Source organism: Nipponia nippon, unplaced genomic scaffold (assembly GCF_047370975.1).
Source record: "Nipponia nippon isolate SJK-2023a ecotype South Korea unplaced genomic scaffold, ASM4737097v1 scaffold_31, whole genome shotgun sequence".
NCBI lineage: Eukaryota > Metazoa > Chordata > Aves > Pelecaniformes > Threskiornithidae > Nipponia > Nipponia nippon.
The window spans coordinates 4,772,427-4,800,260 of NW_028262349.1; the positions used below are offsets into that span (position 1 = coordinate 4,772,427).

The following is a 27,834-nucleotide window of genomic DNA, read 5'->3' on the forward strand; positions in this document are numbered from 1 at the left end:
CAGACTTAGAAAAAACAGTCTTACTATCACATTGCAAAAAACGCAGTGTGGGAATAAACTATTTCTCCACAAAAGTTTACATTTCTACAGGGTTGTTTCCGTCTCAACCGAAAAAAAAAAAAACAAACCAGGGAATGCATCAGCATTGTTATGGAGCTTTGGCTGGTTCTACAGCAACTGAAAGTTCAACTAAAATTGAGATTTACTGCTTGAATATGATAGAATGAAATGGTCTGTACACCACATAGCAAACCAAAGAATTAAAGACCCACCGAGTCTTTACTCAGTGCGGAAGCTATAGCACAAGACCACCGTTCTGCATAGTTGCATATTCTGGAGTACGAGAAGGAATTATACTTGTAAATCTATGCACCTTCAACAAATGAACAGGCTCCATAGCACTGTCCGTAACTGCAGTGTTTGTGTAAGATGCTGCACCGAAGCAGCCAGAGGCTAAGCCGTGCAGTATGATCCGCACAGATTGAACTGGGGAAGTGCACCCATTCCCATTAGGTGTGCTCCAGGTCTGTAAATACGCAAACGAATATGAAAACAATTCCCAAGAACAAGGATCTGAAGTTGGCATGTTGATTCCAGAGATTTACTGGCCCGTATTTATACTCACTATGGTTCGGTCAATAGTATGCAGGTAGTAAGAAACTGGTTTCCCGGTCCATGACACCGACCCTTTCAGTGGTGATAGCTCCACAACTCTCATTATAGTGCCAATATCTAAAGGAAGAAAGGCAAGTTAGGGAACCAAAGCTCGCTAAGTTTGCCACTCAGTTCTACTCGGCTGAAATTCGCCATGCAACAGTAAAGGCATATTCAAAGCAAAAAGATAATTTTTTTATTCAGACAGCAATGTCCCAGAAGAAAGCACTGCAGTGAGTTTAAAAGGCAATTTCTTATTCTCTTGCTATGTGCACCCTACAGAAAGCCTAAGAAATTTGGAAGATCTACCTTTCATTTCTTCGGAGACATTCAGCCATTCTAGACTAAAATTATGTGCTAGTGCAAGCTTTTAACAAATGAAACTTTCGTGTGTCTCAGAGACAATTTTCACAAGGAACCAGCGACAACACATCTGTAGTAACAGGCAGGATTTAATTAGATAGAACCAGTAACAGAACGTCATTAGATCCAACCCATGTAAACTGTAACTGCACTATATTTGGACTGGGGACAAACATGGTTTATATTTGCTTTCTTGCCTACATTTGTTTTGTTCCCTAGAATTAATAGGCATGGGATGTGTCTAAGCATTTCCATAACCACTGAACACTGAGTGAGTGGCATGACTGCAGAAGAAATTATTCTAATTAAAAAGAAAATTACCCAGAAGAGTCAAAAAGCAAGGTTTAGGATTCAGCAACTTGAACCACTATTTTAACCACATTATAATACTTGTTTTGGTTTGCCCCAACTCTTTCCACATTTCCATTTCTTTTGCCAGATGCAACTATTAAGGACAAAAACGGTATTGAGAAAAAGTGTTGCCTGCTTCTTAAAGCTTTATCTTTTCCACTATATTTTTTAAATTATTTAACTGTTCATACTTGATACCAAAACATTACAGATAGACAGACAAGCCACGTGACTCGAATCATACTCGGGCACAAAAAAAAGCCCCCGCTAAATAAAAGTCTCATGAAAAATCTTGTAGGGCAGCAGCGTAAAGCTAGCACGGCAGAGTGAAATCACCTTCCCTGCACGTGAAGGACGTTGGCCACGTTTGATGCCACGAGCTGTGAGTGGATGACATTTCCCTGGAAGCGTCGCTTCGAACAGGCCATTAAGACTGGAACAAGCCCCAGGCCTAGTACAGCCCATGCATGCTCATTTGATCTTGGTATTTCCCGAATACAGTATGGTCACAGAATGGGATTAAGATGTAAAATTTATTCCCACAATTTTCCCTTGCTGCTTGTAGCATACAAAGGTAATTTCTTTTCAGGACCTCTTATCTGAATCCCTGGAAGAGTTTCCTGTTAGCGGAAGCTATTATCTATTCTTATGCTAAGCAATCTCATTCACCCAAATTTTAATTGGCTACCTCTATATAATTTTGAACATCAACATTCACATTAAGCATTAAATAATAGTCGATATATAAAACTTCAGCATTCTAGAAAACATTCCCAATGAATTCACACTGGGGTGAAAGCTGAAATAGGATAACGAATTGGCTCAACTGGTAGTCATAATCCGGGCTTTTATTAGGTTAAAAAAGTAGTACACATTGGCCCCTTTGTCTCCCCAACACGTTTTTATTAACTGCAGTCTCCCAAAGTTAGCAAAGAGAGAGATAACGAAATGGTCAGAAGCCAGGAAAGAAAAGGCTTGAGAGGCCAAAAAAAATGTATTTACGTAGGCAGGTCTCCTAATTGAAACCTCAGACGTGCCACCTTATATTTCATCTAGTTCTAGTGTGCTGTAAAAGAGGTGGTAGGCTTTACTTCGGTGCTCTTTGTCTTATCAGCAAACCGACAGACTGATCTCAGCTCTCGGGAGGTTTGAGGATTTCCAGGAGTACCACTCTGCCTTTTTTTCCTTTTCTTTTCAAGTACATGTCCACAAAGGATTGGCAAGCCAGGACCCAACAGTAATAAGGTTCCCAAGAATCAGATGCCACAGAGGAGAGTATCAAACAGGACGGAAAAGGGCAGTTTTGGGTGTCCAAGGCACAGGACATTCACAACAATTCAAGCTTAGTAAAAGTAACTCACAATGGCACTATTTCAGTGAAATGCCTTAATGACAGTCTTCAAATTACTATTCTTGAAAAGCAGTTTACCATGAGTGTCAGGCCAAAAACAGAAAACACAGCTTGAGATTTGTAACTCAGTATGTTCCTTGCCATGTATGCACAAGGAGGGGAATAAGGCATTTTTTAAATTTAGGGAATGTTTTGCATTGGGGACAGTAAATATGTGTAAAACCCAGCTTGGATCGTTCTTTTGCTTGAAAAATTTCAACAATAAAAATTGAAAAAAAGGTCAGAAGCAAAACCAACAACACAGGGCGTTAGTAATCTCAAAAACTCATTAAGCTGCAGTTCACATACTTGCAAAGGACAACATTGGCAAATATCAAGTCTGCTATGTTCAGAAGAGAAGAAAAACACAAAACTTTGTTGGCAATAAAACAGACACAGCAACTGGGCGTTTATGGGGTCGGTCTGTTTGATCAATTTACAGCACAGAAGGCATTTAGAGTTGAACATTTCAGCTTCTAAGCCTTACAAATCACGACCTGTGAGATTCACCTGTCCAAATTTAGACAGCTACGGTATAAGGAACTTGCATACAAGTTAGTCACTGCAGCTCTTTGTAGTTAAAGAAATGAATCATACCCTTGAAACACCTTATTTCTCTTCGACTATAAAAGATGCCCAGCCAGGGAAACATGGACATTATAGACATCTAAACGCAGCGGGATAAACCCCATAACAACCTGTCTGTTTGTTCCAGTGTTGGGTGGGGGTTTTTTTGTTTGTTTGATTTTAAATACATGTCACTTTGGCATGTATGCTGTAATAATACAATAGCATTTTTCTACTTACTTACACAACTGTTTAAAGAGCAACAAAAACCCACTACGGACATGTTCAGCTAATGAATACACCATAATTGTAATGAACAATAAAAAGGGCAATCATACCGCTCAAGTTTCGACTGTTAATTCTAAAATTCAGAGGTGCAAAAGGTTTTGAGGACACAATTCTCCCACCTGGAAAAGAAAAAAAAAAAACAAGCCAAAGTCAGCTACCACTGTTTCTCCTAGAAATGACTACTTATTAAATATAACCCAGTACAGAGCCCTAAAGAGCAGCCCTAATAAAACTACCACTTGAATATCATTACAAATACTTAAAGCTCATTCTGACAGCATCCGAGAAATCAATATATTAGTCCTGCTAGGTAGCTACGAGGTGACACCTCAAGGATCACTTTAAAATGACAGATCTTAAAACACTTCAAAAAAAAAAAGAGTGCATTAATTCTCAGTGGCAATCTATAGAAAATTCAATTAGGAACACCACTGTCTCATTCCTAGTTAGTGTCTTTTATACACAAGCCCCCAAAGCCCTTTTATTTGAAAGAACGCTAATCTCCATTTCACAGCTATTTGCGGTCATTCGGCCCAAGGCACAGAGCCCGAGCACCTTCTGGGAAGAGAACCAAGGTTTCTTCATTTTGTAAAGGGCGCTTGAACCTTCCCCACCTTGCCGCTTCTCTCAAGCCACCACTAAATGAAAGTTTAAAAAAAACAAACAAACAAACAAAAAACCAACCAACCACTAGAATTAAAGACAACAGCTTGAGTTTGGGGGTTTTACGGTTTGCAACAGAGCCCAAAAGTGACATTATTTACTTCAGCACAAAGCTGTACTATGGGAAGCCACAGCTTCTTTGTTCATGCCACACATTTTTCTTTTCAGAAATACTTATTTTTTTAATTTCTGCCATAACCAAATAGAATTGCTACTTATCCAAGCGGTTAAGAGGAAAGAAAGGAGACACCTCAGGCAATGTAAGGGCCACAGCGGGGTTACTGGGCATCCCCGGTCACTAGCGTCTGCAGTGCGACTCCCCAAGAAGCACACGAGACATCCAGTGACAGTGTCCCCATTTTAATACTTATTAGTTAACACCCAGTACTAAATGTGACAACTCCACACAGGAGAACCCAGTAACCGAACTGAGTGTGCAATTACAGAAATCGGATATACAAAGCCACGCCTGTGCAGTCAGGGAGCTTTGCAGTCTTGACCGTTGCACGTTTTGTCGGCTCCCGTAACAGGTAAGAAGGGACCGGCCGCTCCTCCCACCCCAGCAGAGCTCTGCAGAGCCTTCACATGCAGAGCTACTTCCAAGTAACCAGGTAGGTCTGAGTAGATACTAAGACGGGAAGTAAAAAGCCCAAGAAATAAGCATTGCGGTGCAGAGGCTTGCCCGCAAGGCGCAGAACGAAACCCACCAACCTGGCTTCTGATGGCTGTAACTAAGCCCTTACCACCACCAGCTCCCACAGCCAGCAGGAAACCAATGGAAAAAGGTTTTAAGTTCGATTTGTTACCTTCCTTCATGTTCGCAAATCGCTCCTTCAGTTGGTGATCCACCTCAGGACCAAAGGCAAAATTATTCACAAAAATAACACTGCAAGATAATGATCTAGTTAATGAACAGAGACAGGCAAATGGCACCCAAGTACACACACACAACCGCCCACCACCACCACAAGTCACGGTCACTTATAGCCTTTGCAGCCACTTATGAAACCAAAAAATGCCGCTTGTCCCTGACTGTACAGCTTCTTCCATCTAGCAAAACACTTTCTGCTTGCATAGTGACAGAAAACAGTACCTTACCTTTAGCATTCACAGACACTGCCCACATAATTACATTTAAAAAAATGTTAAAGGCATCCTGCTCTGGCAGCTCCTCTCAGCATACAGCTGAATTTTGCACCGTAAGTTTCAACATAAAACAACGTGCAAAGTGTTTTCACCCCTCTGCCATGGTGAGATCAAACACCAACACAGCAACTACCAACACACTCACAGCAGTTAATCCACACATGCAAAACAACACTCCAACACAACAGACGCACATTTCATCCCGTTACTTCTTCACGTGCATTTGAAATACTACAGCAAAATATCAAAATATATTTTCTCTTCTAGCTCTAAATTTCCCCAAAGACAGCTGACATCTCTCAGCACGTTTCTCCTGTCCTAAACCCAGCACTCCACCCTAACCCACAACGGAGGATTTGCATCTTTCTGGGTTAGGAAATCCAATGAGGGGGTTTTGTTCCTGAAAAAAAAGCAGTCATATGGAAACAAAGAAACCTGCACATAGAATCACATAAATGATAAAAATGTTTGGGAAAGAAACAGAACACATCACAACTTAAAAAGAAATACCCCTTTGTTTTTAAGAGCTTGGGCCTGGTCTGATTGTGCCCGGTGCCCGTTTCCTACCAGCTGGCACCAAGAGTCCTCAACATCTCCTGGAAGCCGTTGAGCACCCTGCACACACAAACTGTGAAAGCCATTCTGGCATATTGTTTTAACATGAAGAACTGATTTCTTTGCAAGAGGTCTGTTTGCAAACTCCCCTCCTGGTGCCTCCACACATGAAACATATTCAACAAGGACACTGAGTTTAAGAGCAGCAGCCAAAGCTATTAAAAACCACGGATGAAAAAAAATGTTTATAGACCAAGAAAAAAAAAAAAGTTATTCTTGCCAGGCAGGGTTTCCCAAATTTCCAAGAGCAAGGCGTAGCAAGTAAGGCTAGCAGGGGTTTCTTCCTCCTCCTTCCCACCACGTGCCAAAAAAGAGGCCTTGCAAAAGAGCCAAGCATATTAACGGGACTAGAAAACATCCAGGAAAGGAAGGGAAAAAGACATGGCTTGCCAGATAGATTTTTTTTTTAGTGTTCACTCTGGCACAATGTTTTGCACGCACATGACAGAAGCACAGGAGCCCCCAGTCCACCTTGCCTTCAGCCCTCTTTTCAGCACGTATTGCTAAGCCGCAAGCACAGCTATCCACAGCGCTGCACAGCTCGCCAGCACCCGGCCACGGAGAAGCGTGTTCTGGTACGAACGCACCCTTCCCTCCAGAGCCTGGCCGCCGGGCGACGCTCACGGGAAGGGTGACGCTTCAACTCACGCTGTAAGATTGGATGGCTCCAATGTGAATTCCTCAGACAATCTGCTGTCTCATTAGATAGAGCAGACGCTGAACAGTTGGCACACTCGGAACAAACACAAACACCTAACAGTTGTGAGCAAAAAGCTACTTCTTTTTGGATTTCTGTATCGGACAGCAAGGTGGCTGTGGAGCAGCAGGCATACAGTTAGCTGCATACCATACAAAATAAACATCTAGCAGCATTTCTGCATGCAGTTAGATGTACTTCAGCTAAAAAGTAAAAAAAAAAAAAAATTGTTCCAAGGAAAGCTGCACAGACAGCAGAGGAGCACGCATTTGGAATAGCAAGCAACAAACCAAAACCCCGCTATGCTGCAAGGCTGGGACGAGTCTGTCCACAAATTAAAAGGCACCTCCAGAAGTTTAAGTGAGGTACATAATAATGCAAAAGTCATCAGCCTGGCGGACGCCTTCTTGATGGAGTGCTCTTAAAACAGTGTCTTGGAAGCAATCCATAGATTGCCACAACGAGCCCTCTCTGACAACTGTCTTCCATTTCCCCACATAACAGGGTGGCCCAGAAGGTCATACAAAAATAAAGACTTTTTTTCCTGTCCATAAGGCTGAAAGAAGGCAAAGCCTTTAAAAATACATAAGAATATTTTATGCTTTTAACAAATTTACTCCCTTTTTGCTACCATCAAAAAGGAGTTTAACCCTCTGAGCAGATGTTCATAGAAATAATCTTCAAGACAATCAGCTTAAATGAACTCCCAATTTAAGTTGGAACAGACCCACTTGGGTCTTTTGCTTTTTTTAAATGGAAAGTGAGCCCAGCTGTATGCACCAATGGCCAGGATAACCAGTGTTTTGCCAGACTCACTGACACGAACTACAAGGGTATGCAAAACAAACAGAGGTTTTATACTTCTCTGTATAGCCAGAATTTATCTTGGATACACCCTTGTATGTAATATCATGGGACGTGCATTTAAACCCATTCCTCAAGTCAGAAAACAGGATCTAAAGAGGCCAGTATAAAAGTTGGCAGATAGACTTTTGGTATTTGCTATGGAAATTCTATATAAAAAGCTGGCCAGCCTCCCAGTTTCCATTATACAAACTCCCAAATATTCAGTTCATAAAGCAGCATTCAATTGCTGTACTGTACCTTGTGTTTGCAATTCTCTCTCTCCATTCTTCTGAGAGGAAGTCACCTCTTTCCAGCTTAAAAAAAGACAAAGAACACAAAAAACCACACACACACACACGAGTTAACATTGTTCCTTTCTGCTCCGTATCCCTTTTCCTTTGGAGAAGGCCAAGCATGCTGTACCAGCTCAGGATACTACTACAAACAAGGCCAAGCGAAGTCTTTAGGAAATACCGAGGAGACGAAGCACCCAGAGCTCAGGAGCTGGCTCTGCCTGTTCCTCGGGTCCCGGAGGTGCCTCCCTCTCTGCTCCCACCCTCGGCTGCTCTCCTGCCACGGGATCAACAGGGAAGGGTCTCCAGGTATCACCAATGCCCTGTGAAGACTGTGCTCCATGGAGAAGCCAGCAATGCCATACAGAACCCGTACCAGAAACGATCAGCACATGCCTCCTCAAGTCCCCGCTGACCGCTGTGGTCCGGTCAGCCCCTCTTAGCAGAGGGGGAACCGGAGCAAAGAGATTCGGCACAGCGCTTGCTGGAAACACTGGCTTGTAATTCAGGCTCTTGTTGCAATGGACAGACAAGCATCTGACTCTTCCATGGTACTAAATATAAGTCTCGAATGCTTCTAACACGTTCAAGTCAGAAATCAAGTAACATAAAGGCCTTATTTGAAAATATAGTTACAGCTTCAGTGACTTGTATAGTACCTTTCTGATGAAACCACATCAAGTCCCAGGTTAACATCCACAACTACGTAGCTTTTCCACAGATTAACATTTTCTCAGTCGTGCTTTTGAAATGAGAGAGGAATCTATGGGCCATGCTGTTTTGCTGTGCCACAAGTAAGACAGGAGGGTTGGGGGAGGAAGGTAAGAGGAGGAAAGAAAAAATAATACGCACCTATATAATTAATGATGATGACGACACACTTTGAAGGGACAAGTAAGATGATGGCTTATATGAGAACCTCAGGAACATCAAAGCAAAGACAGTGACTGCTTAGCATCCTTTTTCTGCATATTATTCCTTTGTATGGAAAGAAGTGAGCATTTCACATGCCAGCACTTATTCTCGTTTAGTGACAACTCAAACAGAACTGCCTAAGCCAGGACGCCTCTCAGGGAAGCACCGGAGCCTGGTGGCTTCCACCGCAGCTTTCTCTTCCCAGCAGAGCAGCCCGACGCCACTCAGAGCCACGGAAGGGATGACGAACGGAGGTAAACCTGTCTGAGCCATTGTGAAGGGCAAAGCCACAGTTGCCAACAGGAATGGGTCTGCTTCTCGGGAGGAAAGAAGGGAAAAAAAAAAAAAAAACCCAAGAAGTCGTCCAAATGCCCTGCTGCTACATGCTGCGCAAGAGGGCTGAGAAAAGGGAACATCGAGGGTTCTTGGGCAAGAGATCAAGAACTTTGCAAAGAGCCTTATGTGTTAGAAACTAAACACGCTCAAAACAGCAAGTTAGAATAACTGAAGTTAGTCAGAATTATCTGTTCCACCAAACAGCTAGGCTGAAATAAGATTTTAAAACAGAATTACTCCCTGTATTCTCACACCTGCTGGGAGAGGATGCATGTTTTGATATCCCCGCTATAGTGAAAACAAAGCGTATGTTGGAGACTTAACTCAGAGAGATCCAACCGAACAACATACTACCAGGTATTTTCAAAATCTAAGGAGTACTGAGTTTTTCTCACCTCATACACAGAAACATTTTTTCTGGAGCTCTGTATGCCCTGTTTGTGAAGGGAGACCATCTCTAGATTATTTTTAAGAGATAATTTTGTCTCAAAGTCTTATCTGTTCTTGCAATAAATAGTTGCATGGTTGAGTAACCAAGACACAGTAGAAGAAAACCCACATGCAAGGCAACTATATTTTACAACAATTTTTGCAAGTCAGCTTCTATATTGCAGTCCTCCACACCACAGTTTCTAATGTCTACATGAGGTTTTCATAGACTAACAGGAGAAAGAAAAACATTTGAAAAATAAGGAAGCATGATTATAAAGCCATAGTGTAGCAAGAGAACAAAGAACCAGTGTAACATGAAACTGTTTTGAAATACTAAGCTTCATATAAAGGTCTTGAAATCTAACCTTAAGAGGCTGTTATACTTTATTTGGACGCAGTTACACTATATGTTTGTCCTGCCTATGTGGTTAGGAAGAGCGCAGTTATAACCAAAGTCTCCACGCTTTAACACATGGAGGCTGAACACTTTTTCCTCCTGTCTACTTTTGGAAGATACAGCCATGTGAAAATTCAAATGAACCACAGCCCTGTTTAAACCCATCTATTTTTGTATTGTAATGCTACCCTAGCTCATACTTAGCCAATAGCTGAGGGAAAAAATCTCACCAGGATACTGGAGTACAGAAATAACCAGATGGTCAACTGTGGTTGGGAGAAAATCGGTTATTTGTTCTCCTCTGGAAGGAAGACAGTGATTCCTGGATCAGTGGTCTGCTACATTCAGAACAGAGTACAAGAGCTATCTGATTGACTGCTCCTGACGACCAGTTTCTTCACCTACTGTGCTTGGGGAGCAGTGATCAATAAACAATGGCCTAAAAGGAGGGAAGTAAGGCCTTTCCCATCAACTGGCACAGGGAATCCAACAAAATCCCCCCCAAATCCCAGTCAACTCTGTGTTTTACAATAATTTTGAGAGCGAAAGAAGAACTGGTAAGGAAACTCCAGCTAACTAACTCCTAGCCAAGGGCTGCAGTAGCTAAACCAGTAGAAGAACCTGGTCCGTTACGGTCACGTAAGGAGAAGGTGGCACGCCCATGCGAAGCAGCGGTGACAGCTACAGGGATGCACTCAATCTCTTCCCCCCAGTGTCCCCACCCCCATCGTGTTCCTCCTCTCTCTGCGAAACTTAATCTCCTTAGTGAATAATGAATGGAAGGGACCATCTGTAATGCAGATATTTTCATCTGATTAGACAATGCAGGAGATGTGCTTTATCTAAAAGGATAATTAGCTCAGTGAAATCCACTTCAGAGAGCTGCCAGCCTGTGCTGTTTCTAAATTTAGAGGCCAAAACAGGTTTTTATTCAGGTTTTTCAAACAGATAAATTTGCTCTACAGAGACTGCAGAAATACGCTAAACGGCATCCGATTCCTGTAACTCGAGGAAAACCGGCAGGTCACCGCCTGGGGGAAGCAACAAGAGGTACACTCCAGCGGCTCTGCAGTCATCACGTAGCAGAGCAACAGTTTATGAAGGTCAAGCCCCTCCGCCGCGGAGGAGAGCTCCGTTCTCGCCCCAGCGCTGGGCTGGGAGTCTCTCTGGTAACGCTCTGTTTGACCGGCTACACAAAGCCGTAAATTCACACGCAGAATGCCACATTCCAGCAGCCTCCATGCAAACACTTGGCTCACAAAAACCAGTCATTTCTGCCTGGAAAAGTACACATGGTTATTTTTAGGTTCCTGTTCTTTTCAAAAATAACCGAAGGCATGAATCCAAACCTCCAAAATGTGGCATCATTTCAAAGCCACAGGGGACGTTTGGAGGGCTTTTCAAATACCAAAACATCAAGTTTCCCGCTGAAATAGGGCATTCAAAAATATCTGGGACAAACAGATATCTTGCCCTTTCCTCAGCTGCCGCGTACCGTTGAGCAATGGAAGTTTTTAAGCACAGGTGATGTCAGTTACCCCCACAAACCAGCAGCTGGGATCAGGCAAGAAGAGACAATGAAACTCCTACACAGATCACTCTGGTTTTGCTCAGAACAGAGATTTCCAGGAAAACAAGCCAGACAGGGTACTCCAAACTCAATCAGAGATAAGCCTGCAAGCTTACAGATGCCAGGCTTCCACTGACTTATGCACAACAAAAATCACCTCTAATGCACGGGGCTGAACCACAGAGCATCTTCAGCAATTAGAAGCTACTGGGGTTTCCTCTGAGCAGACAGCACATGTGTCAGAGATGTCCATCCAGCCAAAATCCCAGCCTTTAGCAACGCTGCCCTGTGTTTTCCTGCGCTTATTTTGAAGACTTGCAGATGATTCCCACCTACTGCTAAAACAAGCTTTCATGGAACAGGGGAAGGTATTCTGTTGTAACAACTCCGAGTAAACAAAAACAAAGCAAATCCTTGTCTTCAGCAGAAGTCCAATGTGTGACTGCAGCTACCGCCAACTTCGCTTGCAGAGACCTACTCTAACCCGTGGCTGGAAGAATACCTTCCCCTAGCAGGAGAGTACAACAGGTAGTAGGCACTGAGGACACTCTGAACACTTTCTTCAAGGGTACCCCAGGAGGAGCACTTAAGCACTTTCTGCTACACGGCAATCTCAGCATTGTGCCCCAGATACCTGGAGATGGCTCTCATTTTGAGGCCACTTGAGGATATTTACAGTTAGAAACCATGAAAACCCATCTGCCTCTTAATTGCAATACCGCCTTTTAATTTGATGACTGCACATGTGCAGAAATTCCCCAAGAAAGACTCTCTAATTATCTAGGCCTAATGACCTTAGAAAAGTTTCCTCTTTCCTTCAGACAAGAGTTTTCTTGAAAAGAACGGGGTAAGGCTAATCTTAGAAACTTCTCAGTTCCATGGGAAGAGAAACAAGAAGCTAAAAGGAGTTGAAACAAAGTGAGGTGTGTTGGAAGTGGGACATTCTAGTCCAAAAAGCTGAAGCAGCTGATGATGATGCAAAAAGCCCTAGAAGTATAATGCATTCCCTCTGAATGCCAAAGAGAAGACTAGCAAAGAATACGATTATCCCTAACTGACCAGGAATTAGACATCAACAACCATACAAACAGCACAGGGATGTAAATATTTACAGCAAGTTGAAACGTATCAGTTGAATATAAAAACTAAGAAAGATTCTTATCAGAGTTACTCTCTTGGGGCTTTTTTCCCCAATTAGAATCATGAGATTGAACAGCTCATCATTTAAAATGAAACTCAGTTCATTTAACAAGATTATGAGATACGATTACCTACAAAGGCCGGAGATCAGGAGACTTACAAGCCAACGTATGATGAGCAACCTTTCTCCCACTCCTTTCACGCCCCAAATGGATCTTCCCACTCTAAAGCTGCCGCGATGACCCCTTACTAACAGCTGTAGCTCTGCAGAAGCCTTAGGCATCCAACACACCTCGGGACACCTTGCCACTAGCTACTGGAGAAGTTTAACATGCAATTATCATCTGAAAGTGACTACGCAACGATGTTTTGTTTCGCTGAAAAGATCTGCACGGATCTGACTCTGCGTATTTTGTACAGAACCATTTCTCAAAAGAGACTTTTTTCTATGATTGCGGACAAAATAGAATGGAACTATACCTGCAGGGACTATCAGGGTTTATTTTAAATGTTGTCACTGGACCTGGCTCATCAGAATTCATGTGTCCAAGCTCAGAACTTCCAGCAGTAACAAGAATATTCTGGTGGGGAAGGCGAGGAAGCGAATCTGATGGGTGCAGAGCTGGTAAGGGCAATCAAGTGTTGCCTCACCAAAACAGTGCTAACTAAAAGACAAGACTTAAGCAGCAGATCACTTTTCAGTGAGAAATCAAAAACCCATTTGTATTGGAACCCTATAATTGTAGTAGGCTCTTGGCTGTTTAAAAAAAAAAAAAAAAAAAAAACAAAAACCAATAACAAAAAAGCCCCACAACCCTGCAGGCCCAACTCCAGGATTTATTGCTGCCTTATGTAGCCCAATTTTTACTTTTACAGCAAGGCAGCTGTTACGTGCATGAAGTCAAAACCACCGTCCACGCTATTCAGACAAAGCTGCAGGTGGGATCTGAGACTTCTTCCCACTGAACTTCTGCCAAGCTTCCCTCCTCCAACACTTTATTCTTCTCAAAATATTTATTTTTCATATGGCTGCCTAAAACATTAGAGTGGAATTCACAAGCTGATTCAAGTGGGATTCACAAGTCAGTCTGATGACAGACTATTTCAATTTGTGCTTATTTTGTCTCCAACATTTGGAATTTTGGGACCCCACTAAGCATTTTGCAGGGACAAAGTTGTTTTCCAGAAATATAAAGATACCAGGCTTTTAATTCTGTGCCTTCCAGTGTCTGCTAGCTGCATTATGAGACAAGTTTGCCCTCTGTTTAACGACAGTCACCTACAGCAGATGCTGTCTAAGGAGTTACTAAAGAAAATATACTGTTTGGCAAAAAACGCAAACGTAAGCCTAGGATGTTTGATGAAGCAATAAAAACTAAATAAAATCTGCCCTGTGTGTCTACATGTAAAAGGACAAAAATCTATCTTCAAGCATCACTACGACAAGGTGATAGGAAAGCAACTTTTCCTTAAGACAAGCAGTGCTGCAAGTGTTCAACTCTTCCCAGAAAAGCAGACTGCATACTCAAGAGAAATTTCACTCTAAACACTTTTCAGAAAACAGTTCTAAAAGCCAAAGAACCTAGCAAAAAATAAGTAGCTTTGTTTCAATATAGTACCAGACTCTGTCACTTGGAATGCACAATATGGAAATGCTCGCTGCCTACGGCAATCAATATGCTTTCAATATTTTAGTCCAAGTTCCTATCCTATTCTTTAAATTGCACAGCTTATAAGCAGAGTATCTTCAGCAACAATTCCTTTCATGTAATGCCAGCTGGGTGACACAATGGAAAAATGCCATATGGCCACTTCATGAAAAGTAAAGCATTCACAGTGTTTCCACAGCAGGAAAGAGTTAGCAGGCTGATATCAATCCTGCTACAAACCAGTCCCCCAGCAGGCCCAGCATCCCTCGGAAGAAAATCATGCTATACTGTAAAGGCATTTCAGGGAGAAAGCGCACAGAGGCAGGTGGCACTATCACCTTCTCCAGTCTGCTTCCCGAAGGGAGAGTTGTAGCATCCTTCTTTCCAAGATAAGCCCTCTAAGCAGCACCAGAGATCCCAGCAGACACAGAAAATTGGGAAATAAAGACTGGCCATCTACCACCTGCCAGTTGATCCCACACTGCTGGAACGCTGAAAGCCATGTGGTTAAAATCATTCCAGTAACACAGCAATAATGGCTCTGTACAAAAGGAAAACGAAGAAGTAGTTCCCCAAACGCTTGCTCCCACTTCAGCGGCAGTACGCATTGCTAGCTGCAAGTTCTGAGCAGGAAAGAGTGACCCAGCTTCTCTGGGCAATTAGGGAACAACCCCGATCCATCCAGCCTCGTCCTTGACCATAGCAAAGTGACAGGAGAAGCATAAATACGTGTATTTTCAAAACTGCCAGTGGGTTCCTATTGTACTATGATTACAGGCATTTCCTCACAGGAAAGCGATTAACCAGGGAGCAGATTTTCTCAATGATGTTTAAGAAGGGGGAGAAAAGGAAAAGGGGAAGGAATGACACAAGACAGTGTATGACTCTGCACATGCTTCACACCATCATTACAGAGTGCAAAACACATCCACAACGATTAAGTAACAGTCGGAGGAAGGGGAAAGCTATTTCAACGTGTGTTCCCAGCCCCAAGCAGAGAGATGCCCCGTGACGACCCATTTACTCCTCCTGCTCTACCTCCACCCTCAGAGCACCCAATTCCAAACCACCCACCACCCTTCCTGAGCCCACAGCCCACCCCTTACCTCCAACTACAAACCATCTATCCTGTTAATTGGCCCTGGAGTTTTCTGCTCTAATCTCACAGTGCTGGCATTCATCCAGAACTTCAAGCCCATGCTCCCCAGTGTTGAAACCCTGCCATCCCATCCCCTCCACCACCTGCCCCAGGTGACCACACCTTCACCTGCCTGCAGAACCAAAGCTTCGGCTTTTGTTTCTAGCAGGAGATTTCAGAAACCCGAGGAAGAGCTGCCATTTTCAATAGTCTGCCCAGCAGAACCCCCACAACAGGGAGAGAGAGGGGAAAAAAAGTAAAAAGAGATATAATACAAACAGAAGACACATGGCAGCCCCAGTTAAAACAACAATATTTTAGAAGAATAAATCTTCCAAGAGCTTCTGAAAAGACCTGAAAGTGCCCCAATAACACCATACCACATGTCAAGCAAGACAAAGAGAGGGGCCTGGGAGGATGTCTTGGAGAACACCATCCTCGGGATCAAGACAAAAGCCAGGAAGCAGATATGGCTCATACTGCTGCTTGGCTGGTGAAAGGCTGAAGAGGACTTTGCAAATTCTGTACATCAGCATGGATCAGAAAGTTTTTCAGCTGAATTTCACTCACTGTGTATTCTGCATGTTTTTTCCCATACCATTTCATCCACTTCCTGAACTCTCTGTCCATCGTCTAGAAGAGGGAGGAAAAACAAAACCACCTATTAGGACATGGCGTGTTACCAGTTACACCGCAGTAAAAGGAGATGCAGTTCTGACAGCGTTCATTGACCCCCAAGACTTTTTGTTGGTTTGGTTTGGGGTTTTTTGCCATTAACACTCAAAGGACAGGCAGACAGACAGCTACTGTAGTTCAGTTTCCTTAAAAACACCTTTGCTTCATGAGGGCCAAGTCAAAGCTGGCATCTTCTTCTCTCTCCCCTTTTCATCAGTTACATGTTATAAGCAAGGCAATCAGAGTTGACACTGCTCAGCACTAAAAATGGCACAAACTTAAGTAGCTACTGTGTTGTGCTCCATAATCCCACAGCGAGTAGGAGGCACGGAATGCAGCCCAGCCTAAGCCCAGACAGCAAAGGAACAAACAGGATAAAGACAAGTCTGCTAGGGTGAATGGGAAAGCAGCAAGCAGCATGCAGAGCGTTGCGACAGCAAACAGAAAGAGCATCGCACTTGCCGGAGCAACCAGGAGGAATGCTTCAATCTAAACAGACTAGGGTTGCAGAGGATGGAGGGCGGCTGCTACCCAACCAGGTAGCTGGCACCGGTTTTCCATTGCCCAAATATAGGAGAAAGGAACCAAAAAGCCCATGCATCAAGATAGCTTGGTGTACTTACAAATATGCATGAGTATTTCATAAGATTACCGGATGAACAAAATACAAATGAACAAAATACAAATACAAATATGCCTTACAAATATGCATCTCCGCATTTACAAAAATCTTGTCCCCATCTATATAAACTGACAATAGGCAGCACAGGTCATTCATTACTTTAGAGTGGCAGCGAGGGTCCAGCTACACCTGCACAACACATTTGAAAATGAAACTCAAGTGTCTTAGAAGACTGAAAAAAACCTCCTGATCTTTAGGATTTGACTTCACATATGGGAGGGCCCAAATGTGGAGGCAGCAGGGAAAGGAGATAAGGAAGAGAAGCATAGCAGGAATTCTGGCTTCACTGACAACTTGGAGATGGTGGAGACCTCCATCAGCAGGTCAATAAAACACTGTGTGTTGACAGATGTGTTTTAAAATCCTTTACGTTTCAAAAGCACTCCAAAGCTTACTAGGATAACTCACAAAAATCTTCAGTATTTTCATACGCTGTATGAACTTACATTTTAATTTTTTTTTTAAGACAACTTCACTAAAACAAATCCATAACATTCTTCCTCTTTAGCTGAAGCTTTACAAAGTCATCTGCATTAATTATCATAGTAACCAGGGATGTGTTGCCACAGCCAATCTTAACTAGAAACTTAATCCAATCCCTTCCACAAATGTTTGTCAGAGATGGGGAGGAAAACTGGTCCATTACGCATAGCACAAGGCAGATTAGCTGTACACAGGCAGCCTCACACATTCTGACACTGCAGCAGCTGTGGAGTTGTTAAATCTGACAGCACATTGTCTGTAACCAGAAGAATAATGCAGTATATTTTGTTCATCCGGTAATCTTATGAAATAGTGGTGTACTTCAGAAACCGAAGGTACCCCATGAGTTAATACTCGTAATATTCAAGTGGTGGGCAATTTTTTTGTTTGCTAACCATTTTCACTAAAGCCTTGTGTTTGCACAATGACATGAAGGGGTATTAGTGAAAATGAGAATTTAACTTCCCTTCTTTAACACTGATCTTTAAGTTTACTATTAAACACAGACAGGAGTCCAGGCCTTGCAAGGGACTGCAAAGAGCATTCCAGTTGGAAATTTCCACTGGGTCATGGCAGGGGAAACAAAATGGATTTTGAGATCCTTGTCTGATCCTCTTCACCACTGTGTTTATGCATTTTTGCCCACACCACTGAAAAGGAGGATCACGGGTTTTTTTTTTCCCCCTCTCCCTTCATAAGGTATAATTTTCTAGCCTGTACAGACTGAGTCAGCTTGTGTTAACAATATGGAGGAATAAGTTTCTGTTCAGTTTACTGAAGAAAGTAAACTTCTTATGGTAAGGCATGACTAACCTTTATTGTTTGCTTGTGGCTCATTTGCCTTCCAGGTTTGCCTCGGAACTGATTATCTTTGTGTGTCCCCATTGGCACAGAATTAAAAAGTGTAAAGAAAACTGGCTGCCTGACTAAACATTATGGTTTTCTTATAATAAGACTTCATTTAGGTGCCTACTAACAGTTACTAACCAGATACCCAACACAGGCCTCATCAATTAGCCTATAACAGTTTAATAACTAAGCTGAACTTCAGCTTTAGGACACCAGAAAGGGGCATCGCTACCGTAACAGAAAAATAGCCTTTAAAAACTTTGAGAACTATTTGGTGAATTCATTCCTAGATTTGCTTAACGCCACGGTCTCTGGAAGCCCTGTGTTAGAGCCATTTCAGACACAGAATGATTGCAGGTGTTTAGGTGAAGTTTACACTGCGCTTCCTTTTCAATAGGTCCTACGCCGTTACTGTTAAAACAGCTTTACATCTCCTGGTCCTGAAATCACTTCAGAAACATGCAAATGTTCCTTCTGTGCGCTCCGCAAGCACGGCTAGCAAACGACTAGACACACACTTCTTTCCCCGAGCATGCTGTGCTCCAGGTCTTACCGACCCGAGAAGCAAGAGCAACTAGGACTGAAACTGCTTTTCTTCCTGCACAACACTTAACAGTAATGCTGAACCACCGAGTTAGCCTGCAAATAAGGCATATACACACAGCTCACTTCAAAAACACTCACCTCAGCATATTTGGCTGGGATATCAGCTTTCTCCACACCATAGTGATGTTTGCAGTTTGTGGCTGCAGCCACTTGAAGCACCACCTGACCCACACCTGCAGGAAAGAAAAAACAAACCTGAGGACAAGTTTCAGTAGAAAACCGCTGCAAGGGGAGATAAGAGCTTTTAGAGCAAAGGCCAACAGGAAAAATGCAGGTGATCTGTGGGACTAGGCTTCGGGGCACAATTTCAACTCCCAGTTGTGTCTGACAGTTCCCATATGAACCCTGCCTGTTTCTCAACTGAAAAGCAGATTCAAGGTGACACGGATTACTGAAGTAAGTCCCATTCCCCTACAAGATGTGAAATAGTGGGAACCTGGTTTTCAGTAAAAAAGGGTTTACATCCTAACTGGAAAGTAAGCAGTGCAATTTCACTTTTCTTACAGAATTTCTAGCATTGTTGTTCTGAGGTTTACATCTTTCAATATATTGAGCGCGTTATATGATAACAGCATAAGACTACAACATTTACAGCAATGTTTGTATTGATAATTATTAATGGCTACTTTTATTAAATATCACAGGCTCATTTTTACAAATTCACACAGGTATCAGAATAGTCGCGTTTTAATTTTTTTGTCCAGAAATTTTATATGCATTCCATCAAATCTACAGGTTTTACGCTGTAATTCACTATTTAATTAAGTAATTGAACAGTTAAAGAAACCCTACCACATCCCAAAACAAATACTTGTTGGTCACGTACCTATGCCATTAATTTAAAGATTGGCTAAAACGTTTGTCATAGTCTAGCAATATTTATACTGGTTTTCACCATGAAATGCTGCAGGAAGTCTGAGAGCATGTAAAGCTTATTTATAGATGAGCTACTTTAGAAAATATTATAGGGTTCAACACTCAAAATTTCAGAAGCAACCACTACGCTGGCAAGACTAAGTATTACTTAAAAACGCATGAACTTGCCACCGCTCCAAATTCTACTTGCATCAGATGCTACCAGCAGTACTTAGCTGCCATTTCTACACCTTGCCTGAATGCATTCCCTCTCCCCCGCCCCAGCTTATGTTAAAAAAAGAAAAAATATTCATTAGATTTCTCTCTGTATGAGCGACCCCCATTTTGCACACACTAGAGCAATGTCATTCCACATTTGTTAAAGCAGTCGCTTAAGATTTTCTTCAAATATCCCATATTCATCAATAGTCCACGGATGCATCACTTTTTGTCTGACTCACACAAAATGCGTTCTTGTCTCACCAGTGCACTTAATCATTCTGCAGATGACCACATGGGAAAGAAGAGTGAATCTAAGAGGATAGCCTGTTTGCACAGAAAACATATTGCTGTTTTCCATTTCATTGGCTGCCGGCAGGAAGCGGCGCTGGTAATTGAAGGGGTGGAACTCCTGCATTTAAACCATTACCACTATAATGCTGTCTGGCACAATGAGAACTGTGGTGCTGACAGGGGGTTTTGTTGTTGGGGTTTTTTGGTTGCTTTTGGGGTTTTTTGCCAATTCCCGTTTTGCATACACATGCATATTTTATACACGTGCAAAGACAGATGTACAAATTTCTGCAGGGGGAAGAACACGGACAATCAAAGGTCTGAGGCAGAACTGTTTCGCCGTTCCTTATTTATGAAGAGCAAGGAGGACAAAGACTAAAGGGACGATCAAGAACACGCTGCATCGTCAGATACCACATGATACAGCATAAGGAGTTATTAATCTTGTCTTTCTTTGGCTTTTCTATTTGCAAGAACTTTAACCGCATTGTCATTTCAGTTTGCCCCACGATGATGCATACCTCCACCAACTCCTCCTGCCATGAGCCACATATTCCTGGCGTCGCACGCAGAACTAACAAGACCAGCCGCAGCGTCCTGCGGGGGTTCAGCCCTGCTGTTCAGCCACTGCTGCATGCATGTAGTTATTGGAACGGCATTCAATTTACTGATAGAAATAATATGCTATGACAGTGTTTTCATTTGCACTGCGCTCAATACTGCATCGATTACAATTTACAAAAAGTTCACTCCTTCAGTACAAACTCAACAACTATGTTCTGGTTTTAATTGTTTCAGTGCTCCAAACATTAACAGTCAAAGGCTTCTGAATGTGAACCATTCCTTTCACAGGGGCTTTTTAGGCTCTGAATTTTTATACTGTTGTCAGTCTCCAAGATTAAAAGTGAGGAGGTTAGCAATAACTACCTGATTTTATTCCTGATGATAGCAGGTAAAAGAATCGAACATTTGAGCTTGTTACATAGCCAGCAGCACTACAGGACTTCAGATATGATCTGAACCTTCCGGAACAAACAATTGTGAGCATCTATGGCAATTTTTTTTTTTCTTCCAGATGGAAAACAGTTTGTCAGATCCGATGCCTTTCTAAACGTCTCATCTGAACATAAGTCATTGAAACAGGAAATTTCAGACATAAGCCCCACCGAGGCAGGAAGCAGGGGGTTAAAAAAAAAAAAAAAATACATCTCCAGTCAGGGATTTTTAAAGTTGGCGGGGGGGGGGGGGGGGGGGGAATGGCAGTCCTGCTGTATTTAATTTTAAAATTTGTTTTTTAACAACTGAATGTATTTTAAAATATTTTTTCCCCAGAAGTCCTGTATCATAGCAGCAACAAACCCAAAACATACTTCATTTAAAACTTTACAACCCATCCAGTAAAAGGGGAAATTCTTATTACTCCTTTCCTGCTCCGAACCAGATTTTAGCAACAAAAAGAACATCATCATCTTCTTACTCAGTATATCTCTTCCACATGTGTTTAAGTCATATCTGGTTTCTTTACCAACTAGAAACATCTATTTCCTTTTAAAACTCTAGCCTGTTCACGAGATGCACTTGTAGGTTGTAAGCCAGGTTTTGTGGGGTCTCACAAGGCAGCTGTTGCAGCTCACTATAAAGTCTTTTTTGACACACTGAAAAGTATGTCAGAGGAAAAAACCTCCATAATTTTCAGATTCCACACCAAGTGTTTCACGCTGGCACGGGAAGGGTCAAGAAATCACATTTTCAGATATGAAGGGCATAAACTGAATCCACTGAAAACAGATGAAACGTTAGAAATGGAACTGCTATTGTTACCTTTCAAGCATCGTTTAATATTGTTTCTTCTTTATAAGCGTATCCGCCAACAGCAACAGAAACCAACAGTTTTCTGTAACAAGGGTTTATTGCATTTGTAGGCCAACATTTCACTAACACCACAGGGAAGAACGTCTGGGATGTCTGTTTGGTCTGTTTAATCTTGTCATAAAAAGCAGGAGCACCATTGGGGATTATCTAGAAAAGGTGCTTATCCTGTAACATAATCCTTAGTCCTGGTTTACTTTCCAAGTATGAATTTCACTTTTTTTTTTTTTTTTGAAAGAAAAGAAAAAACAGCAAGCAAAAAAAGAAAAAGAAAACCCACTGAAGTTATTGATCACTTACCACTGCCCAAGTCAACAAACAAATCATCCTCTGTCATTTTAATTTCATCTATCATTTGGGCCACTAAGTCAAAAGAAGTTTCTCCGTAAACCTCTGGGGAAAAGGGCTCATAGTTGTTAAGTTTCTCTGGATCAGTCACCGAGTGGTTATACACTTGCTGCAGGATGTGCCGGAGGAGCCCGTTGGAGGGACGAGTGTTCAGTTTCATCGGCTGGGTGGTTCCCTTCCACTAAAGGTAAAGAGCAGGAAGAAGATATGAAGCCAACGTGAGGACGACGAAACGTCACCAAAACAAGGCTGCATCGGCACAACATAGAAATGAGAGAAATTCCCTCCCATCCCCTCCTCACAAGCTGGTCTGCAGGTGCTCTGTAAAGATAAAACCAGTGAACGATACTAAAGAAATTACACACCACCTTTACTTTGTCTCACCTGAACTGATAGGTAATTTCAAATATGAAAATTAAAAGAAATGAAAGAGATGTAAAACTCAATAGCAACGTAAAGCTTAATACTGAATATAGTTGGAGTAGGTGTAAAAGTTTGTTCACTCATTTTTTATTTGCTGATCACCACTGAACTGATGTTGACCGTACTGTACACATAAGAGCAGTTTCATTTTCTTTCAGGAACTGTAGGATGGGAGGGATCATATGTACTCAAACAGGGAGTGGCAGGAAAGAGATGGAAATCAAGCTTCCTTTCTTCTTCAGAAAAAACCCTGTCCTAAACATAAAAGTTGTTAAGTTTTAAAAACGTTTACCTCTCCCTTTGATAAGGAAAAACAAACAAAAAAAGGACAACTCCAGGATCCCTCCTAAACATTGCTCTGTTTGAGATTCAGATGGTGAGAAGAAAATGAAACCATCAGGTTTGCCACTTCAGACAGCAATTGCAAATGCTGAGTAGCTTCAAATGTTTAGCTGTTAACTAACATACACCTGAAGATGCCTGAATCCAAACAAGCACAAGTTTTAGGGATTTGTAGGCCCACAAAGTGAAGGAAAGCCTGGCAAAAAGGTCTTGTCGCCATAATACTGCACACTTCAAATAATTCTCACAAGCACAGCAGAGAAAAAAATCCACTCGTACTTTCAAAATTGAACAGCATAGTAACATTAATTTATTGTTCATGTTTTGCTTCCTCCAATTCAACCTTTTATAGGGATAAGAAAACCAAAAAGCTTGTTAAATTGGTCTGAAAAGAGATTACATTCTAGTTTTGCCAGAGCGATCCCACAGAACAGAGCAGCTGACCTGAGTGGCAAGCAAGGAAATTCCTAAGCCATGGATCACTTCCACAACACACAGGAGAGTTCATATGGATTATTTAAGTACCCATAAGCCACAGATTTCCCCACGCAAAAGTAAATCTATATGACAAATCCCTGTGAAACATCTACAAGCTAAATGCAGAGAAACTTTTTCTTCCCCCTAAAGGTAACTCAGCTATTTCAAAGTGCCAAAACAACAGCGCCAGAAGCACATACTAAAGAGTAATAGCTTACAAATCTGCAGTTTGGGGAAAAAAGAATTTTGTTTTCTTTTCTTCCTTTAAGAACGTCCCTCCAATACTAACTCCTTGACTGCCTAGGTGTGATCAAGAAAATAAGGTTTAATATCAGACTTCTTAACTCCCCAAAAGAATGGAAGTGCTGAATACTGGTGATGCAACTAGACTAACACATACAATCCAGCGCTAAGTCATTCACCGCTTTCTGGATATTATTCACTCTATGGGAATTCAAACCAGCTAGATAAACATCATGGTGCATTATAAAGGTAAATACGTACCAACTGATGAATGCTATCGATGGCTCGGTTGTACTTGTCACAAAGCCTCTGCATGCTTTCAAAGCTACGTGGGGAGAAAAAACGCAGGGTCAGTGAAAAACAGAGCTCTAAAAGGCAGGTTTGAAGGTACAACCTTGGGCTTTTTTGCCACCTACTTACAGCAGGTATGATGACTATTTAGGGTTTGTTGCTTGCAGAACGTGTAATTACATACACAGCTTTAGGACTTTGTATACAGTTTCCTTTAAAAAAATTCCCCAGTAGGCCAGGAATACACGACAAATTATATTAGTTTCTTTAATTAACAGAAGAAGGACTGAACTCCAAGTATGACTTATTAGGAAGTTTTATATTCTCATAGTTCATTACTACTTTTCCGTATTCTCAGCTGCACAGAAATTTAAGACATCTGTAAATTTTTCTCCTTTGTTCCATCATCTCTCCACGATAATCAGTCCTGAGACAAATAGACACTTCTAGAAATTAACTCTGGGCCTGAAAATGCAGACAGACCCAGGACACAACCTAAAATTCCACCCATCAGAAAAGCTCACTGATTGCTTCATGGGTTGGTTGGGATTACAGTCGGTTCAGGCAGATGCCTTAATGGCAGAAGCTGAGAGGATTAAATAAATTCATCTCAGGCCAGGGAAGAAAAGATACTACTCCTAGTAGTACACCAGGCGCTACGCAATCAAACCCACAAAGCAGCAGCAAAAAAACCAGTCCAAACAGTTACAGGAGTAAGGTAATTAAATCATGGCCATCGCCAAATCAGGAAGGGGGCGGGGGGACAGGGGACATCAGAAGTGGCTCTTCAGTCTCTTGTGATCCTCATCAGCGCTGCTCGGGCTAGGACACCTCTCCGAGGAGTACTCCCGGCTCCCACTTCAAGCTTCCGACTGCCCACGTTGTCCACGTTAAGACAAAGCAAGAGGCTGAAATGGGTTTTTGTCTGCACAGTGCGTGCATTTCTATAACCCGCTGCTTTTCATTCACATCCATGTGTCAGTCTATCCGCCACAAGTAATTTGTTCTGATGAATTTTTTCAAAGTAAGTAAAAAGATTAAAACCATTACCAAAATTACAGGTTTATGACTTCCTTGAAAAGCTGCAGAAAGGTAAGTGGGGTGTGACTTTTGGGAACAGATGGGTTTCTCTTTTATTCGGTTTTGCTGCTGACCACACCAATGCTACCCAGTTAAACATCCCCAATGAGGATGCCAGAACTACAAAAGTTACAGCATTGCAGTCACTGTGAGTAACCCAGAAATCCAAATTAATGGATTTGATGACAAGGGATGCTCATCCCCGATTTCTCCTTTTGAATTTTTCAGGAGGAAGAGGGGGACTAACAAGTCTTGCAAGGAAACAACTAAAACAAAATTAAGAGAGGAGAAAGCAATACCTTAAGCAGATCATGATACAAGTATCTGGTGCTCAGGACAGCAACCAGTGATCAGAGTGATGCAGTTTCATCTATAAACCTCATTCTAAAAGTTTAGGCATGCTACAGACTTGAACAAATTCAGTCTTTGCCATGAAAGCAACTAAGGAGGTTTTTGTAACCTGCAGCTTGAGGGTCACCTCTTTTTCCAGTCTCAGTACGGCCAAGTCAACGCACAGAACCTCAGAGCTCTCCACAGATGTACCGCAGGTCAGAATCTGCCTCTCCCAGCCTCAAGCTGAATGCCACATACTATACGGTCATTTTAAGCTGTTTGTGGAATAGGTATTCACATGTAACTGCAAGCATCTTAAAATTACTTCTAACTGCCCTGAAGAGCGGTATGAATAGTTTGCCTTTTAATTTAGCCCCTCACCCAAAGAGCATCCCACTTGCACCGAATCCTACCCAGAGAAGGGATGGGGAAGGTTAAACTCCCACAGTCAGGGCAGGCGGAGGACATGGCGCTGAGAGACAGCTCTGGCATGCCACTTTCTAAACAGGAATTCTTAGTTACTACAAAAGTAGAAACCTCAGTGCCATTCAGATTCCTAACGCTGGATGCAGTCCAACAGCGCAGATACCGATCATTGTTTCGGAATGAGTAATTCCAACATACACCAGAGCTCAACTTTCTGCTGTGTGGAGTTTCCAATTATGTCCTTAATCCAACAGCCTTTGCCAATATTTCTGTTACACATTTCCTACCAAAATAACTCTGCAGAGTCTGAAGCCAGTTCTAAAAGAAAACTTCAGTTCATAGTGTCTAAGAATAACCAGTTACAAACTGATTCACTATAAACCGTCCTGGCCTGTCCTCTTGGTGGGAAAAAAAATATTCCTCTCACCTTTTCGTATCATAGTCAATTAAAACATAGTTTTCCATAGCAAGCTTGAGATCTGGGATTTCTTCACAGACCCACCTGGAACGAGAGAAGAAATAACGAATAAAAACATCTCCAATTAAGTATAATAAGGCAGCCTGTCTCAATTCTAGACTGGCATTGCTGTATGTTAAGACAGAATACTGCAGCAGACCTGAAAGATCACAGTAGTGTTAGGAGTAAGGCAGACATCACAAAATGTTAATTGGAAAGCTGCAATAGTTCGCATTTGTAGTGAATAAACAGTAAGGTGCCCATAGACATTGGCAGTAGTATAAAGCTCTCGAAATGGCACAACTTCAAAACAAGGTGATAAATGTATTCAATGTGTCTAAAAATACTCAAAGCTGTGGCTGATGCTAATCTAACATAAAACATAATGCAGAAGTGCAATATTTCGAAAGAACGCTGATACGGTAACAAGCTTTGACAAAGCTGGATGTGAATCTCCTACAGCACCCCAAAACAATGCCACCAACCATTCATTGCAAGGATATTCTCCTCTGTGCAGTGCTCTAAACTGCTCTTACCTCTTACATGACCCAACCCAAACCAGATTTTCAAAAGTTATTTTGCTAAAAGATCCCTTTTACATGCCGAGTTAACGAAGCCCTGTATGTTGTTGCCATTAGAAATGGAAAGCGCGCACCCACTTGCGGCGCATCTCACAACAGCATCTTACAGAAGAGGAGATCTTCACTCTTGGAACGCAGGAAGATTAATTCCTTTCAAAGACAACTTAAAAGGCACATAAGCTTTGCGCACACCTTCCTCCAAAAGCATCAAAATGGGAAAGCACTAGCATCATCAAAAAACCTCAGAGCATGTCATAAGATGAACTCCAACAGGAACGGCAGAGTTTCTTCTCCACACACCTTGATGCACGCTTCACTATTAACATGGTGGAAAAAAAGTGACCAGAGCTCCAACAGTTCTGGTTCCTTCTGGCTGATTCACCCTTATCAAATAAATACATAGGCAAGAAAAAACAGAACTTCTATATCTATGGCTCGCTCTCTTCTGACTAATACCTCCCACCTCCCTAAAAATGTTAGAACTCTGCTCTCTGCAAATTTTTTTCTCTTAGATCAGGGAAACGGGCAGTCAACAGTTGTTTACCACTGGCTTGAAGAGATAAATACTTCTTTGCATTCTTTTAGCCAACTCTTTCAGAACCGCATTGCGGTTACTTTGCACAAGGCAGGATGAAAGCCTTCTAACATGCTGTATTCACTGCAATCGTGCTTAAAACAGAGTTGTGAAACATTACGTTGGCCCAACTGCTTTCTAACAGAGTTCTCCCCTTGCCTGCAGCTAGTGTAGCACAGAAAGCACGAGCACCGATGACTCCGGCAATCACTTGCAGCACCACATCTGTTTCAATCCCTTCAGAAAGGGTCTTCTCCATAATCATACTGACAAACGA

The 27,834-nt window shown here is 42.1% G+C and overlaps 1 protein-coding gene across 16 annotated transcripts in view; it reads right to left on the reverse strand.

The window, feature by feature from the left end:
* DOT1L (DOT1 like histone lysine methyltransferase) overlaps window positions 1–27,834 on the reverse strand; it is a 77,894-nt gene that overhangs the window by 31,688 nt on the left and 18,372 nt on the right. For 15 of the 16 annotated variants that reach the window (XR_015707305.1, XR_015707302.1, XR_015707301.1 and 12 more), the window contains 9 exons: window positions 26,373–26,447; window positions 24,077–24,140; window positions 22,283–22,511; window positions 18,824–18,918; window positions 16,021–16,083; window positions 7,839–7,894; window positions 5,083–5,162; window positions 3,664–3,732; window positions 626–732 (listed from right to left, as the gene is read on the reverse strand). Coding sequence is in view for 11 of the 16 variants with exons in the window: in XM_087769201.1 (XP_087625327.1) it covers window positions 626–732; window positions 3,664–3,732; window positions 5,083–5,162; window positions 7,839–7,894; window positions 16,021–16,083; window positions 18,824–18,918; window positions 22,283–22,511; window positions 24,077–24,140; window positions 26,373–26,447 (838 nt within the window). In the remaining 5 variants the exon portion in view is untranslated. Of the gene's footprint in view, window positions 1–625; window positions 733–3,663; window positions 3,733–5,082; window positions 5,163–7,838; window positions 7,895–16,020; window positions 16,084–18,823; window positions 18,919–22,282; window positions 22,512–24,076; window positions 24,141–26,372; window positions 26,448–27,834 lie in introns of those variants that run through there. The other variant, XM_087769204.1, reaches the window with a different exon arrangement.